At 43.0% G+C, this 15288-nt stretch overlaps 1 protein-coding gene across 1 annotated transcript in view; it reads right to left on the bottom strand.

The window, feature by feature from the left end:
• kif3ca (kinesin family member 3Ca) overlaps positions 1 to 14995 on the bottom strand; it is a 25894-nt gene extending 10899 nt beyond the window's left edge. The window contains exons 1-2 of the mRNA XM_079525576.1: positions 14945 to 14995; positions 13261 to 14676 (exon numbers count right to left, since the gene is read on the bottom strand). Of these exons, the coding sequence (XP_079381702.1) occupies positions 13261 to 14655 (1395 nt within the window). The 5' untranslated portion in view covers positions 14656 to 14676; positions 14945 to 14995. The remainder of the gene's footprint in view (positions 1 to 13260; positions 14677 to 14944) is intronic.
• Between the last annotated feature and the right edge of the window lie 293 nt (positions 14996 to 15288).

The following is a 15288-nucleotide window of genomic DNA, read 5'->3' as shown; positions in this document are numbered from 1 at the left end:
AGTGTGTGTGTGTGTGTGTGTGTGTGTGTGTGTGTGTGTGTGTGTGTGTGTGTGTGTGTGTGTGTGTGTGTGTGTGTGTGTGTGTGTGTGTGTGTGTGTGTGTGTGTGTGTGTGTGTCTGTGTGTCTGTGTGTGTGTGTGTTCCCATAAATATATGTATGTGTAGGCACATGTGGAAAAACATACAAACACGCACACACACACACACACACACACACACACACACACACACACACACACACACACACACACACACACACACACACACACACACACACACACAGAGAGAGAGAGAGAGCGTACAGTGATGTCCTTGACACTGGATGTCTGCTGCAGATCTGTACAGAAAGCCTCTTTGTTTAGTTGCCTTTGTGTGTGTGTGTGTGTGTGTGTGTGTGTGTGTGTGTGTGTGTGTGTGTGTGTGTGTGTTTGTTTGTTACTGCCCAGTTCACTGCTCTTTGTGTGCTGTCCTATTCCTTTACTTCATTAAAGGGCTGATCCATCTCATGTGTCTGTTTTCACTCTGTACAAACTGTACCATAAACAGTTTGTTTATGGTTTCATATGGAGAAACTCTGGTAAATACTAATTTTCAACACAAGTCCATAGTAGGCTCCCACAAAAACCCTGCTGATATCACACAACCCAAGTCGCCAGACTACTAGTAGATCAGTATCTACAACTCCGCAATCATCCTCCGAAGCTAAATTAAACATTGAGGCAACTAACGGATTCATATTGTCATAAAAGGTCTGTCCTGTAGGTGCTACAAACAGAAATGTCCTCACAAGATACCTAATGTTTTAAGGATATTTATTGCCAATCTCGTAAAGTACTAGCTCGGCCTTCAAATTTGTCGTATATCTTGTGCACGCTGCCAGCAGGCCAAGGTCCTCCGGGCAGACTTGCGCGGACCCCACCAGTTTACCTCTTTACCATTTTCTGAAATACTTCAAATTTTATACTGTTATTATAAGCAACTTTGTGCTGTGGCCTAGTCGCTTCTTTTGGGTCTGTGTTAATTGACCTCATTGCTTATTCTTCTTGCAAAATATGGCAACAGTGATCCTCACTAAGAAAGAGCTTAGGTCCAGGACGTCTTCAGGTGCTCTACTGAGCACACCTTTCAATGAATGATTTCAAAATGAGGCTTAAAAAATATTCTTCTACCAAATTATTTGTCCCTTTAACTATGCGTGCATAAATCAATTTCAAAACTCACAACACACTATCTGTATGTATAAAGCACATTATATGCCAGGATTAGGTTTCCCTTTGTGGTATTTGCACCTGCACTTTTTGGACAATACAAATGCATTATGGATGTAGTGCAGTGAAGATGGTACAATACATTGGAATTTTATGTAAGACTGCAACTATCGATTATTATATTGATTACTTTTTGGATTAATTGAATACCGGTAATCCGAAAAGCATTTTTTTAGATATAAAAAAGTTTATCTAACCACTTAACTCTTTGAGCGTTTCAAGGATTTCTATATAGTTTGTAGACTTCTCTATGGCCAGAATGGCGTTTTTGAATGATTTATTGAAAATTCTCTGTTGTGAATGTGTGACAACGAAAGACCTTCAGAGAAAGCTTGACTTGTCTGCTTCCAGGAAAAAAATGAACTGAGTTGATAAAATGTTTAGTTCTTGTGTTGGAAGCCATTTAAAAGAGCCTGCATTTACACTGTTTCTGTTTCTAGGACAACCAAAAAAAGTTATGCCCGGTTGAAGTTTTATTTTCTAAATAACTTTTTTTCTGCTGGGCATACATAGCCATGCAATATCTCATTTTAAAGGGTGAGTTGTCTAGTTCAATTAAAATAAAATAAAAAGTTTCTCACATGTACCACTGTAGATATTTTGCCATCTATAAATAGCATGGTCAGTCATGATCAATCTGACCTATCCAGCTAAAAGTCCCCATAGCTCTGAAATTGGAACATCATATAAACTCAATTCTTTTTTGGGGTAAAATTAGACATTCTAACGCACATTTTGATATATACCATGTTTACATAGTCTTACCAGTACCTTGTCTATTCATGCATGTATCTCAAAAACCTGTTATGAAGAAACACAGTTTTGATAAAAAACACATCCAAGGACATTGTTTTGATATGACTTGGTGCCCATGATATGTATCAAAATATAGACTTGAATGTATACTGTATTATAAAAAAGAAATTGAGTTATTACCATCTACCGTTACAGAGTAAATCACAGTTGAAACTTGCTTAGTCATATACAATAAACCTCACAATAGTGAACAAAATAGTCATGACAGGTCTAACTCATTGTAAAAGCGTCTTTTATTTTTTACGACTACTAACATAATAAAATGATAAATATTACAGAAAATAAATAGGCCTACATACAAAACAGTTACTCCTCCCCTAGCTCTGATCCATAGCTCTAAATGCGCATTTAGAGCTATGGATCAGAGCTACTCCTCCCAAATGTCCCCAAACCCAGTCCTTGACGGTGTGTGTGTGTGAGTTAACCTGACTCCGCCATATGGGGCAGCAGAGTGTACACTGTGTTCCCCCCTCCTGCTCCCATCTGGGAACTCTCAGGCAGACTTGATGCCCGGCCACAAAACGGCCTGGCCAATCAGCAGCAGCTTCTAGCAACTTCTAGCAGCAGCTTCTAGCTTCTACTAGCTGCTGCTGATTGGCCAGGCCGTTTTGTGAGCAACTTCGCTTCTAGCTGCTGCTGATTGGCCAGGCCGTTTTGTGGCCGGGCATCAAGTCTGCCTGAGAGTTCCCAGATGGGAGCAGGAGGGGGGAACCCAGTGTACTCTCTGCTGCCCCATCTGGCGGAGTCAGGTTATGTGTGAGTAGGCTAAATAAAAAAAACACCCAAAAACTGCCCCCCCTGAAATGAATGAATGAATGAATCCGGTTCAGTGTCGGAGAACGCCATCGCAGTCTTGACTCTTCATCCTCCTCCTCCTCCTCCTCATCTGATGCCAGTTCTAAATATATAAAAAGAAATAAACATTTTAGCTGTAGTCAGTGCACGCTACTATTACATGGCGTTTTACCCGGCTGCTGGCGATCAATGATTTTATTGTGCAGTGTCTTTGTGGGCCGAGTCGTGGCATGACAAATACAAATAGATGCTTGTATAAGTAGTATCACGATAAAATAATATGGCAACGTTAGAATGAAACACCAATGAGTGATCGGTGGTAATGTAGCTAGCTGCCCAGGGTATATCCAGCACCATTGCGTCGCAATCGTCCAGCAACATTGGTACTGGCTATTGCCCGGGCTTGTGGCCCGGCCAATAGCCAGTACCATTTGTGCAGTGTTTGTTAGCAAGTACTACTAGCCAACAGCCAGTGGAATGTGGTGACGTGATGGTGCTGGATATACGCTGGGCAGCTACATTACACGCGATCACTCATTGGTGGTGTCATTCTAACGTCGCCATATTATTTTATCGTGATACTAATTATACAAACATCTATTTGTATGCCACGATGCCACGATTCGGCCCACAAAGACACAGTACAATACATTCATTTGATCAGATGTTTTTGTTAGCTACGTCGATCACCTATAGTACCGACCCTTGTTATATATTCTCCGACTATGCATGTCACGATGACTAAACCAGTTAGATCTATCCATATATGGTTCTACCACATCTATCTGATATCAGCACTAGGTCGGCTCGGGCCAAATATAGGGATCGTCTTACTAGACATGTCATATTAGGGCATTTTCGAATACAATAAAATTACCTTTTAGCGAAGGCATCAGCCTTGGTGGTAACTCCGGTGGGGAGAAGAAAAAACATTGCACATGTGTAATCCGCGAGGGTGGATGTTGCAGCCCGGCCAACGGTCTGGGACTGGAGAATGCCACTGGACACGGATGGATCATTTTTCAGATTGTTTTTTTTGCGGCGACTGCAAACCTGGCTGAAAAACTCTTCCTCCAGTGCCCACCTCGGAGGAGTCAACCAACCCCCCTGTTCACTGGGGGCTGGGCGTCAGTTTCCAATAGGAAAGCATACACGTGTGTCACGTGACACGGGAATTCTGGGAAATGTAGTTGATATTTATGTTCAATACTCTATACAGAGGTGCGGACCGAATTAATATATTGGTATTAATAAAAAAAGAGAACTACGGAAAATCACGTACAGGGCAGAAAAGACTAATGCAAAACTCCACGTGTTTTCCAGTAGTAATCTGTCTAAGGGTTAAGCCCTATTATATACTGAGGGAATGCTAATCGAAGTGTCTAGCATCTCAATCAGAACCCAAAAGGACCAGAATAGAGGTAAAAGACTGGGTTCACTGAATTTAATTCAGGTTTACAGTATAATATATAATAATAATAATAATAATAATAATAATAATAGTAATAATAATAATAATAATAATAATAATAATAATAATAATAATAATAATAATAAATACAAATAATCATGTTTTGAATTGTATTTTAGGGAAGGGCCTTGGGTTGGACTATATATAAAATACCAGGGCTCTGATGCTGTGAGAGTTAGCACTGGAAGAGAAGAATAAATTAGATGAGGGAGGAGAGGGTTGTGATGTGAGTCACTGGGAATCAGAGACCTTGTGTATGAAAGATGGCTGACTGTTAGTGATGTCATTCTGTCTATATTTAGACTTCCCTGAAACACAAACACACACACAGTAAATTGAAGTGTAATATCAGGAGAGATCTACTGTATTTGCATGTAGTTAAAAACAAGACAGTCTAATAACGGAATGGCCTCCCTGTCCAATCATTTGCTATTGTTAGCCTGCAAGTTACTACATGTGCAGTAAACGAGTCCTTTTAACTATTTTTGTGGTGGTAAGTCGATTCATTGATACACAATTAAGAAATACAGTAGGGTATATTTAAAAAAAAACACTTCTCAATTAATCGAAAAGCTAATCAATAAAATAAGAAAGAAAATGATGGATGGTTACAGCCCTACATTGCTGTCATGATGTTATGTCTCAAGAGTACTGTACGTACAGTAGTGGCATCATGGGGACATAAAACGCTTATCCATGCCTTTGTCTTCTCTTGACTTGACTATTGCAATGCCCTTTTTTCTGGCCTACCAAAGAAAACAACAGACAGATTGCAACTTGTACAAAATGCGGCAGCTAGAGTTTTAACAAAAAATAAGATGAGAGATCACATTACTCCGGTTTTAGCCTCACTACACTGGCTCCCTGTAGTTTTTAGGATTGATTTTTAAATTATTTTACTCGTTTATAAATATCTTAATGGTCTTGCACCTTCTTATCTCCATGATTGTTTGCCTAGATATAGATATGTCCCTAACCGCCCCCTTAGGTCCTCCACTGGCCTACTCGAACTCCCTGAAAAGGTGGCTAATAAGAAATATGGTGAGGCAGCCTTCTGCTTTTATGGGCAAACGTCCTGGAATAAACTATACCACTACAGCTCAGACGGCCACCCTCTATAGACATCTTACTCACCTCTTTACTCTTGCTTTTAGTTGAGTTTTAAAATCTCGGTTCTTATTTTTGTACCACTGCTCCTTCCCTGATTTGCCACTGTTTTATGCTCTTTGCTATTGTCCTATTGTTTTAGCTGCCTGTTGTTGTTTATGTTTTTATTATTTTGTTCTGCTCTGTAAAGCGCTTTGAGCTGCATTAATGTATGAAAGGTGCTATATAAATATATAGTTTTATTATTATTATTATTATTATTATTATTATTATAAAGACAATCCCTGTTCTAAATGGCTTAGTCTTTGGTTATGTCGTAAAATGTTCTGTCTTAATGTAATTGCTCCCACCGCCAACTAACTATCTAGTGGTTTCAGTGTTCATAGACTATAATGCCTTGCAGCTGTCCATTATAAGAGTTAACGGAAGTAGTGTCCTTAACAGATATGGTTTAGTGCTATCTTCTTTCTCGTAAAAGAAAATTTGCACAGCCCACAAACTCATTTAATTACTTCACAAAATATCTTTGCCTGCACAGTAAAACCCTAAGCATTGATTGAACTCTGCGATTTGTACTATTGGGAGTTAAACATACTGTAGATGAACACAGAGGATTTTACTGTGTACAATAAAATGGCTTTGTTGAGAAGGTTTTGGTCACTTTTAGGGCAATACACCAAATCCTTAATATTATTTATGTTAAACCATAAACTGCAACAGAGACTGCTGTTGCAAGGCATCATGGTCTATGTAAAAACACTAAATACGAATTGATGGGCCTTTCTCCTTGTTCCTCTATTTCTTTTTACTCTCTTCATCCAGGCCCTGTATGTGTGTGTGTGTGTGTGTGTGTGTGGTGTGTGTGTGTACGTACATGCATGGGTGTATGTGTGTGTGACCTATGAAGATGAAGGCAGGTTCACCTTCCCTGTCCGCATCAGCCAGCCAATCACTGCAAAGCCAGGCCTGCTGGGAACCACCGAGCTATAAATACATTGCAGCATCTACTGTCCATTGTCAGTGTTTAAGTGTGTGCACACTCTGCACAGTTATCTGTTTGAGTGAGCACAAGGGAAGCAAAGCATGAGAGACAGAGAGAGACAGAGACACAAAGAGAGAGAGAGAGAGGGGGGGGGGGGGGGGCGGAGGGTTGGGGGATATGCAGTTTGTGAGAGTCATAGAGAGGAGAGATTAGGAAAATGAGAGAGAGACCTCTGATCATGTTTTCGACGGTCTGTACTTTTGCTGTCAATAGGAACTATACAACATGAAACCTGAACCTCATTGACAGGCACTAATGGCCATGTTCTCTTCACCTAATGTACTACTAAGAACTAACACATGAATACATTATACAGGAGAAAAAGGCAGAAAGAGAGAGAGAGAGAGAGAGAGAGAGAGAGAGAGAGAGATGGTGGTAGGCAGATGGATGGATAGATTTATAGAAACAGAGAGACATGACACACAGATACTGTAGATGGATAGACAGACAGAGAGACAGACAGACATGAAAATGAGAAACAAACGCAGATAGTCATAAGCCAAGGGAAGATACACATTTGATAATTTAATTTTTTAATGCAGCTGTTTATCTCTTCTATTCTCTCTCTCTCTCTCTGTGCATGAAAGACATGTGTATTCTATAATGCATGGCTCTGACTTCTCCACAGTCAACCGATGTACACACACAAACACACAGGCATCAACGCACGCACACACGCACGCACGCACGCACGCACACGCACACGCCCACAAACACACACACACACACACACACACACACACACACACACACACACACACACACACACACACACACACACACACACACACACACACACACAGAGAGAGTTCATACATCAATATTTCAGTGGTGCAGCCTTCCATGCTGAAAGATGGAGAGCAGTGATGTGCTATTTTCTGTTTGCCAGTATATGGACACCTAGACAGACAGACAGACAGACAGACAGACAGACAGACAGACAGACAGACAGACAGACAGACAGACAGACAGACAGACAGACAGACAGACAGACAGACAGACAGACAGACAGACAGACAGACAGACACCTCCTCCACTTTCATGTAATTAGACAGGAAGGCTGCTATATAAACAGGAAGCAGAATCTACCCACGAGCCTGTGTGTGTGTGTGTGTGTGTGTGTGTGTGTGTGTGTGTGTGTGTGTGTGTGTGTGTGTGTGTGTGTGTGTGTGTGTTTGTGCGAGCGCGCATGTGAGCATGTGTGCTGGTTTGTGTGTTATGCTGACCATATTTCCCATGGGACAATGGCTATTGTTGCTGTCCATGCCTTGTGATTGGTTGAAATCCAGCTGGCAGGATACACTGTGCCCTCAGTTCTTACATCTTTCTGAAGCATTGTATTGCAGATTGCTAACAATCAGAGCCTAGTGCAACTAGGTGCTAGGTGCTATACAAATATATATATTTTGTATTATTATTATAACTTGACAACTGCATGTTGTGTTGTTGCATAGTCATATCGTTAAGCTGGTTTAGTGTTGTGTGCCGAAAATGGTTTGTACCGTACGTCTCTAAATGTTATGATGAATTGAAAATGGTGGACCCTCTTGTAAACAATTGTAATACTTTATGGTGTCGTCCACTCACAGTTGACAGTTTTTTGTATTGAGTTGTACTTGAAATGTACTGTAATTCTGCAAACTGTTAATAAATACTTCAATCAATCAATCAATCAAGCTGCTGGTGGCGCTATAACAGGCCAATGTGAAAAGGGTGGCATTTGTTCCTCTGCCTAGTAGGAATGTGCATGCAAAATCTCACAGAAATTGCGCACTGATTTGAAGCATTTAGCTCAAAACGGTCCATTCCTGTAATCTTTGGAAGCCAATCTTAGCCAATCAGGATGGATAATATGGAAAATGGAACAGATCCGTATCAGATTTGTTTTCTACAAAATGTGTCTGTCAGACAGACTGACGGACGGACGGACGGACGTGTGACGGGGGGGTGCAAAACTTAAAAAAGGAAGTGGTGACAGAGACACTGAGAAGGTGAAGCGAATACAGAAAAGGAAGAGATGGAATGAGAGACGTATTGTGACCCAGAAATAATTCTAAGTATAGTTTTCGGTAAGGACAGACTCAGCATCCTGCTCAGCAGGAGGCTTCCAACAGCTACTGCAGTGATACCTCATTACTGCTTCATCAGCCCAAGGCACTATGGGCACCATTAAGCACTTAAGCACTAGCTTAATGGGGATTTAGAGGGAGATCTAACTAAGCTATTGATTATCTTAACTATTATTCTATTGATTTCCTTTTTTATTTATCAATTAACACATAGCGGCTCGTTGTGGTCTACTTTTGCTATTGTTATTATTAAAAATGAATAATTTGTAATAATCGATTCAATTCATTCGTTTTATTAACTGTTGCAACTGATCTAATGCGTTGTTGAAATTTATCTTTTTGCCTATCCCTCCTAGATACACATACATACATACAGTTCCGTACAATTCAGAGAGGTCAGACTCAGACCACAAGGTCAGCTGTCATGTATGATCCCTTTGCCTTACTAAAGGGAACAGAGCACCCCAGATACCAGCCACTATGTCCAACCGCCAGTTTACAGCTGGGAGTTAAATTAACACTCAGGAACGTACAGTGTGTGTTTATGTGAAGTAGTGTATTACACATGCACATTTTACCCCTTCCCACTACTTTGTTTATACTATTCTTTGTGTATCAATTTTGACATTTCAACATCCCGACTGCTAATGAAGCTCCAACTAAAGCTCGACAACAGTTGCATTAACGTCGGCCTCATTCCACAGATGGCGAGGTGCACCTCGAAGGCAACTTAGCTTATGCCTCCCTGCAGTGATACCAGCTGACTGAACTCAGTATGAAAAGCTTGGATCCTGACCTACTCGTGTTTGTATGTGTGTGTGTGTGTGTGTGTGTGTGTGTACCATATGTGTGTGTACCGTATGTGTGTGTGTGTGTGTGTGTGTGTGTGTGTGTCTGTGCAGACTGTGCATAGTGTAAGTGTGTTGCACATGAATTAGTGTGAGTGTCAGTGGTTTTTACATGCACAAATCCGCAAATGTGTTAGATATGTGTGTGGTGTGCGTGTATCTGCATGTGTGAAGGAGGGCAGGTATGAGGTATAGAGAGATGGTTAGGGGTCTAAAATGAGCTTCGATCAAATATAATTTGAAATCGAATACCATTTCTGCGATTTCTGTGATGTAACTAGTAATATTCACTGTTTGTATTTGTATTGGTTTTTTGTTTGTTTCTTTGTTTGTTTGTTGAGGGGCGCTAGCCCCTCCTATATCCAGCTTTTGGTGTCTGTCCACAAACTTTGTCCTACACATACATTAAATTCCCATTGACAATGAATGGAGAATTTTACGTCAGTGTGAGCAAATAGACATAGTGTCTATTTTACGTCATGATGATTTTTTATCTCCATGTTGATTGATCTTTTTCTATTTCTGCTGAACCATGTGCCTGGATTCTATGGTTCAGTTAGAGTTTATATGGATTATCCAATAATACACAGTGGTAATAGAATTAAAGATCTGAAGAGCTCCCTTTCTGACCACATGACCACATCTGACTTTACCTCGCTATCTGACTAATGCTGCACTTTTTATACATGACAAGTGGTGTCTCACACTCATTTCCTTTAGGAGCCCTGGCTTGCTGTTGTTTCCTTGGTTTCTGTAATTTTGGTCTGTTACTGTGATGTCTGCAACTTCCTGGGAATAATGGGTTAACCGTTCTTTGTATAGGATCAAGATGGATAAATAATTGATAGAAAATGAAGACCTCTTTAAAGATGTTCATCTACGCAATCAGTTCTGTACAAGCTTTCCGTGCTGCTTCAGTGATTGTGCTGTTCTAAATAAAAGGTCATTGACTGTGTACTTTGATGCTAGATACCCTTTATATCGCAATTAAGCCCATATATGGAGATCCCTGATCATATGGAATGTCAGAACCTGTTCTGACATTCCATATGTTGAACCTTCCCCATCCATCCTTCCTCTTCTGTGTCTCTGTTTTGACTGATACCTGTCCATTTAAACTCAACAGGCCCGAGTTCTCAACAGGCCCGAAAATTAAGACCCGGCCCTACCCGTGCCCTCATCAAACCCTGTACACTCAAGCCGCTGCCACCCTTAGATCTTTATATATGGAGCTGACCTGTTCTGACATTCCATATGTTGATCTGACCTCATCAAACCTTGTGCACTCAAGACACGGTCCATATATGGCCAGTGCACGTGACCCTTTAGGGCGAGGACGCTTCTCGCCCCCAGGCGTCTTACTGGTATTTACTTGCGCAAGCAGAGCGCGCAAGTACTGTGATCGGCTGGGTATGTACAGGTAAGTCAGTGTTGTCCACCGGCCAATAAGTATGTACTGTATGTCAGTGTTGTCCACTGGCTAATAAGTATGTATGTCGGTGTTGTCCACCGGCCAATAAGGGACCACCATTCTTCATTTGGTGATCGGCTGGGTATGTATGTATGTATGTTGGGGTAAGAATGGTGGTCCCTTATTGCCTGTTGATGGTGACGTCACGTAACTAAGTGAGTGCATTTCTAGTTCTTACTGTACTGTGTTGAATATACAGTAAAATCCTGTTCATTTGACTCTGTAGTCTAAATATTTAATCAAATACATGGACATGGGCCCAGGCGGTGGCGTAACCGTCTGGGCACCCGACTGGTAATCCAGTCGCAGTGTGCCGCGGGTTCGACTCCCGAGCCCGACACGGCCTTTACTGCATGTCTTCCCCCATCTCTCTCCCGTTTCCTGTCAGCCTACTGTCTGTCCCTTCAAAAAACCAATAAAAGGCGTAAGCCGCAAAAAAATATCTTAAAAAAAATAAATAATACATGGACATGCATGGAGAAATGGACCCAACTGGTCTCTTCTCACTCTTGGAGTTACAAATGGATAACAATGAGGAAGGATGCTACTGTGCAGGAGAGCTGACAGGGAGACTCGGGAGGACAGTTGTGGCAGGATTCCGTCCAAGTCCAGCAAAGATATAAAAAGGACACACAAATGCAAATCTTAAGCACGTCATCTGGGAGTCGACTCTAAAGATGGACTCATCATGATCTGAAATATTTGATACACTACTGCACTTTGGGCGCTAACTCTGGTCACAGACTCAATTCATCCTTACTCGTGAAAAGGGGATTTCTACCACTACTACACTACTAGCCTCCCGTGATCAAAAGCAGGAAATATCTTTCCAACATAATCCTCAGGGGAAGGAGAGAGAGAACGGGAGGTTGTTGTTGACATCAGACAACATCAGACATCTAGTTCCACAGTTGCCATCAAAGACATAATATGATGACACTCTCTCTGAGTTGTAGGCACTGATCATAAACGGTTTGATACAGTCATTATCCTCGCAGTGTTAAGTGTCATGAGAGAAACAAATTACCGTGATTTTCGCTACAACTAAGTGACAAGCCAAATTAATCCTATACATCAACATCAGCTTGTCTTGTGCTATTTGCTAGACCTAGAGAATAATATATTGAGCTAACTATTTCCTATATGGTGATTTTAAGCACACTTCTTTCTTTTTTCTTCTCTTCATATTAGGTTCCAGGGCTAATGGGCAAATTGGCTCAGTGAGCTAGCTGATAAAGCAGTGTCTGGTGTTAGCAAAACCAGGCTCTAGCTACTGGATAATAGACTGCAGGCTAGCTATTCAGTCATTCTCATTCTGCATGAGCGACTTATTGACTGAATATGGGAATGAATCAGAGCAGCTAATTAAAGTAGCTTTGACTCAATCTTTGATGCCCAGTGTGTGTGTGTGTGTGTGTGTGTGTGTGTGTGTGTGTGTGTGTGTGTGTGTGTGTGTGTGTGTGTGTGTGTGTGTGTGTGTGTGTGTGTGTGTGCGTGTGTGTGTGTGCGTGTGTGTGTGTGTGTGTGCTAGACAGAAATTAATAGAAAAGGGGAGAAAGAGCAAATGGAGCCATATAAATTATAATGACAGAACTGACAGTGGATGAAAAGTGAGAGGGGGAAGAACAGGATGAAGAGGAAGGGAATTTACATTTATAATAGTAAAGGGCGTCAGCTCCTCCCTAAGCACGAATCACGATACACAACCACACTACTGGTAAACAACACATAATTATAGAAGTAAACACACATAATGGTGTTTCTCTAAATCAAATACAACTCTGTTGTAATTAGGCAGGAAGGACGGTGAAGCCCCTCTTTAGCAGTTCAGCAGATTATTTTACAATTATCTCACATAGATTTTTAATCTTACTCCCTAGATTACAGGAATCCCCTTTCTGTGTGTGTGTGTGTGTGTGTGTGTGTGTGTGTGTGTGTGTGTGTGTGTGTGTGTGTGTGTGTGTGTGTGTGTGTGTGTGTGTGTGTGTGTGTGTGTGTGCGTGCATATGTGTGGGTGTGTGTGTGTGTGTGCGTGGCTGTGTGCGTGCGTGTGTCTGTCTGTCTGTGTAACACAAGTAAGGGGTAAGGGCCTGGTTCATTCGACATCAACATCCACTGCCCACTATACCATTATGTTTCCTTAGCAAGTCCCAGTATTTGCACAGGGAGCTTAGAATCAATTTGGTATTTTTGTTGTTGAATGGTGAGTAGAGTAACAAAGACAAATGTATGGCTGACCGCTTTTGATGTGTTTATTGGAGTGCACTGGTGGTTTGGTTTAATACACTGACAATAGTGTAATACAACTTTTATAGTGAGAGAGAGCAGCTGCCCATAGCTCTTCATTCATAGTTCTCCTCAACTGGCCCTTACCTTGAACTTGGCAGTCAGCTGCTCAGTGGCTTCCTGCTCCTTCCTGAGGTCTCCCATCATCCTCTGATTCTCTCCAAGAAGCTGCTGCTTCTCCTCAGCCAATAGAGAGTGGTCTTCCCCGATGGCCTTCTTCTCCCGCTCCAGTCTTTGCTCCTCCTGCTTCACATACTCCTGCGCCTCCTTCTCCACCTCCTCGTCTCCTTCGGTCTCCTCGCCGCCGTCCCATCCCTCACTGCTGCCCACCTCCTCCTTCTTGTGTTTGCTCCTTCCCTTCCTGTGGTTGAGCTGGGCGCGGAGGCGTGCAATCTCCATCTGGAACTCCCGCAGCAGTGCATCTTTGGGGTCCTCGTTGACCCGGGGCTGGTTCTGGATGTTCTTGGCACGGTTGGCGTAGCGGAGCGTGGTGAGGGTCTCGTCGTAGTGCTGCGGGGCGGGGCCTAGCGTGGCCACCATGACAGTCCTGGCGTTGCCACCCAGTGAGTCTTGCAGCAGCCGGGTCAGCTTGGAGTCCCGGTATGGCACGTGGCTGCTGCGCCCGTCTGCCAAGGCAGAGATCACGTTGCCCAGGGCTGACAGGGACAGGTTGATCTTAGCAGCCTCCTTCAGGCGCTCTCCGTGGACACCTGTCTTGGCCTGCCTCTCACTACCCGCCAGATCCACGAGATTCAGGCGGCCCACGCGGATGTGTTTCCGCCCGTCAGGCCCAGGCTGACTGCACTCCACTGTGATCAGGAACAGGGCATGGGAGCGGGAGGAGTGCTCATTCATGTCCGTTGCCCCAACTGCCCGTGCCTGGTTGCCCACATTCATCACCTCCTCAATCTCCTTCACGCTCTTGCACACGCATGATGTCAGGTCACGTACATACACCCCTGTGTCAGGGCTCTCCCGGAGCTCCAAGGCCCTGGCTTTGCCATGGTTGGGATCCAGTAGGTCCCTGACATCCTCTCTGTAGATCTCCAGGTAAGAGGCCCGCACCAGGTACTGCCTGTCAGACTGGGCCCGAGAGATGTGGGTGAAGATGTGATCAAAAGCATTAGGGATCACGCCCCGTGTCTCTGGGTCCAGCCATGCACCCAGCATGGTGTATGTTTTCCCCGTGCCGGTCTGCCCGTATGCAAAGATGGTGCCATTGAAGCCTTCCAGTACAGAATCTATGAGCGGTCGCACGGTCTCGTCATACAGATCTCGCTGTTTGGAATTTGAGTCGTAAACTGCATCGAAGGTGAATGTTTTATGTGGTTCAGTAGCAGGTGCTCGGGGATTCCGTAGGACCACTTGGCCCAGTCTTAGGTCCATCTTTACAATCACCTCTCCGCTCGTCTCCTCTTTTCGATTTAACGGGCGGCAGCGGACCACTACCTTTACAGACTCGCTGCTCTTGTTTTTAGACATGATTGTTGAGGCAATTTTCCTCTGTGAAGAAAAATAAAGCTATTTGTATATTTACCACCAACAAAAACAGGGCCACGAACCCCGGTGTTACTGTTTTGTAATTAGCATAAATGGCCTGTCTTTCTGTCAATGAATTGTGTAATCATTGGCCATTAAATCGCTATAATATAATAAATAGGGTATTCGCGGGGTTATCTCATCGTGGTCAAAATCCCGTCGGTTGCTTTGCTAATTATCTTATAATTATTTCTACTGATAAAGAAATTGACGGTCAGAAGCTCTCACGCACTATGTCGACGTTCCATTGCACCCCGTCCCCGTGGCCAAATGCATTCGTTGACAAAACATCACACTCCCGACAAATTCATTGGTGCTCCGACGTCTTGTGGCATGTCCTCTTTTTAATGAGCCTTTTAGGTCAGCTGTAGTCGACCGCTGTCCGCATCTCTTCTCTTTGCTGTCGGCTCACTGGATGCTGAGGAGTGGATTCGCTGCGCTCAGACAGACACTCTGCCTCTCCTCCACGCACATCCATTCAGCCACACCCCACATCACTGCGGAGCAGCGCAAAGCAGTATGGGATATGGAGTTTTGATATAGACTTGGGACGGAATTTGAGAAAATCCTTCAAAT

Source organism: Electrona antarctica (assembly GCF_951216825.1).
Source record: "Electrona antarctica genome assembly, chromosome: 17".
Classification (NCBI taxonomy): Eukaryota; Metazoa; Chordata; class Actinopteri; order Myctophiformes; family Myctophidae; genus Electrona; species Electrona antarctica.
The sequence above is the reverse complement of the archived record's forward strand: the minus strand, read 5'-3'. Positions and strand labels throughout refer to the sequence as shown.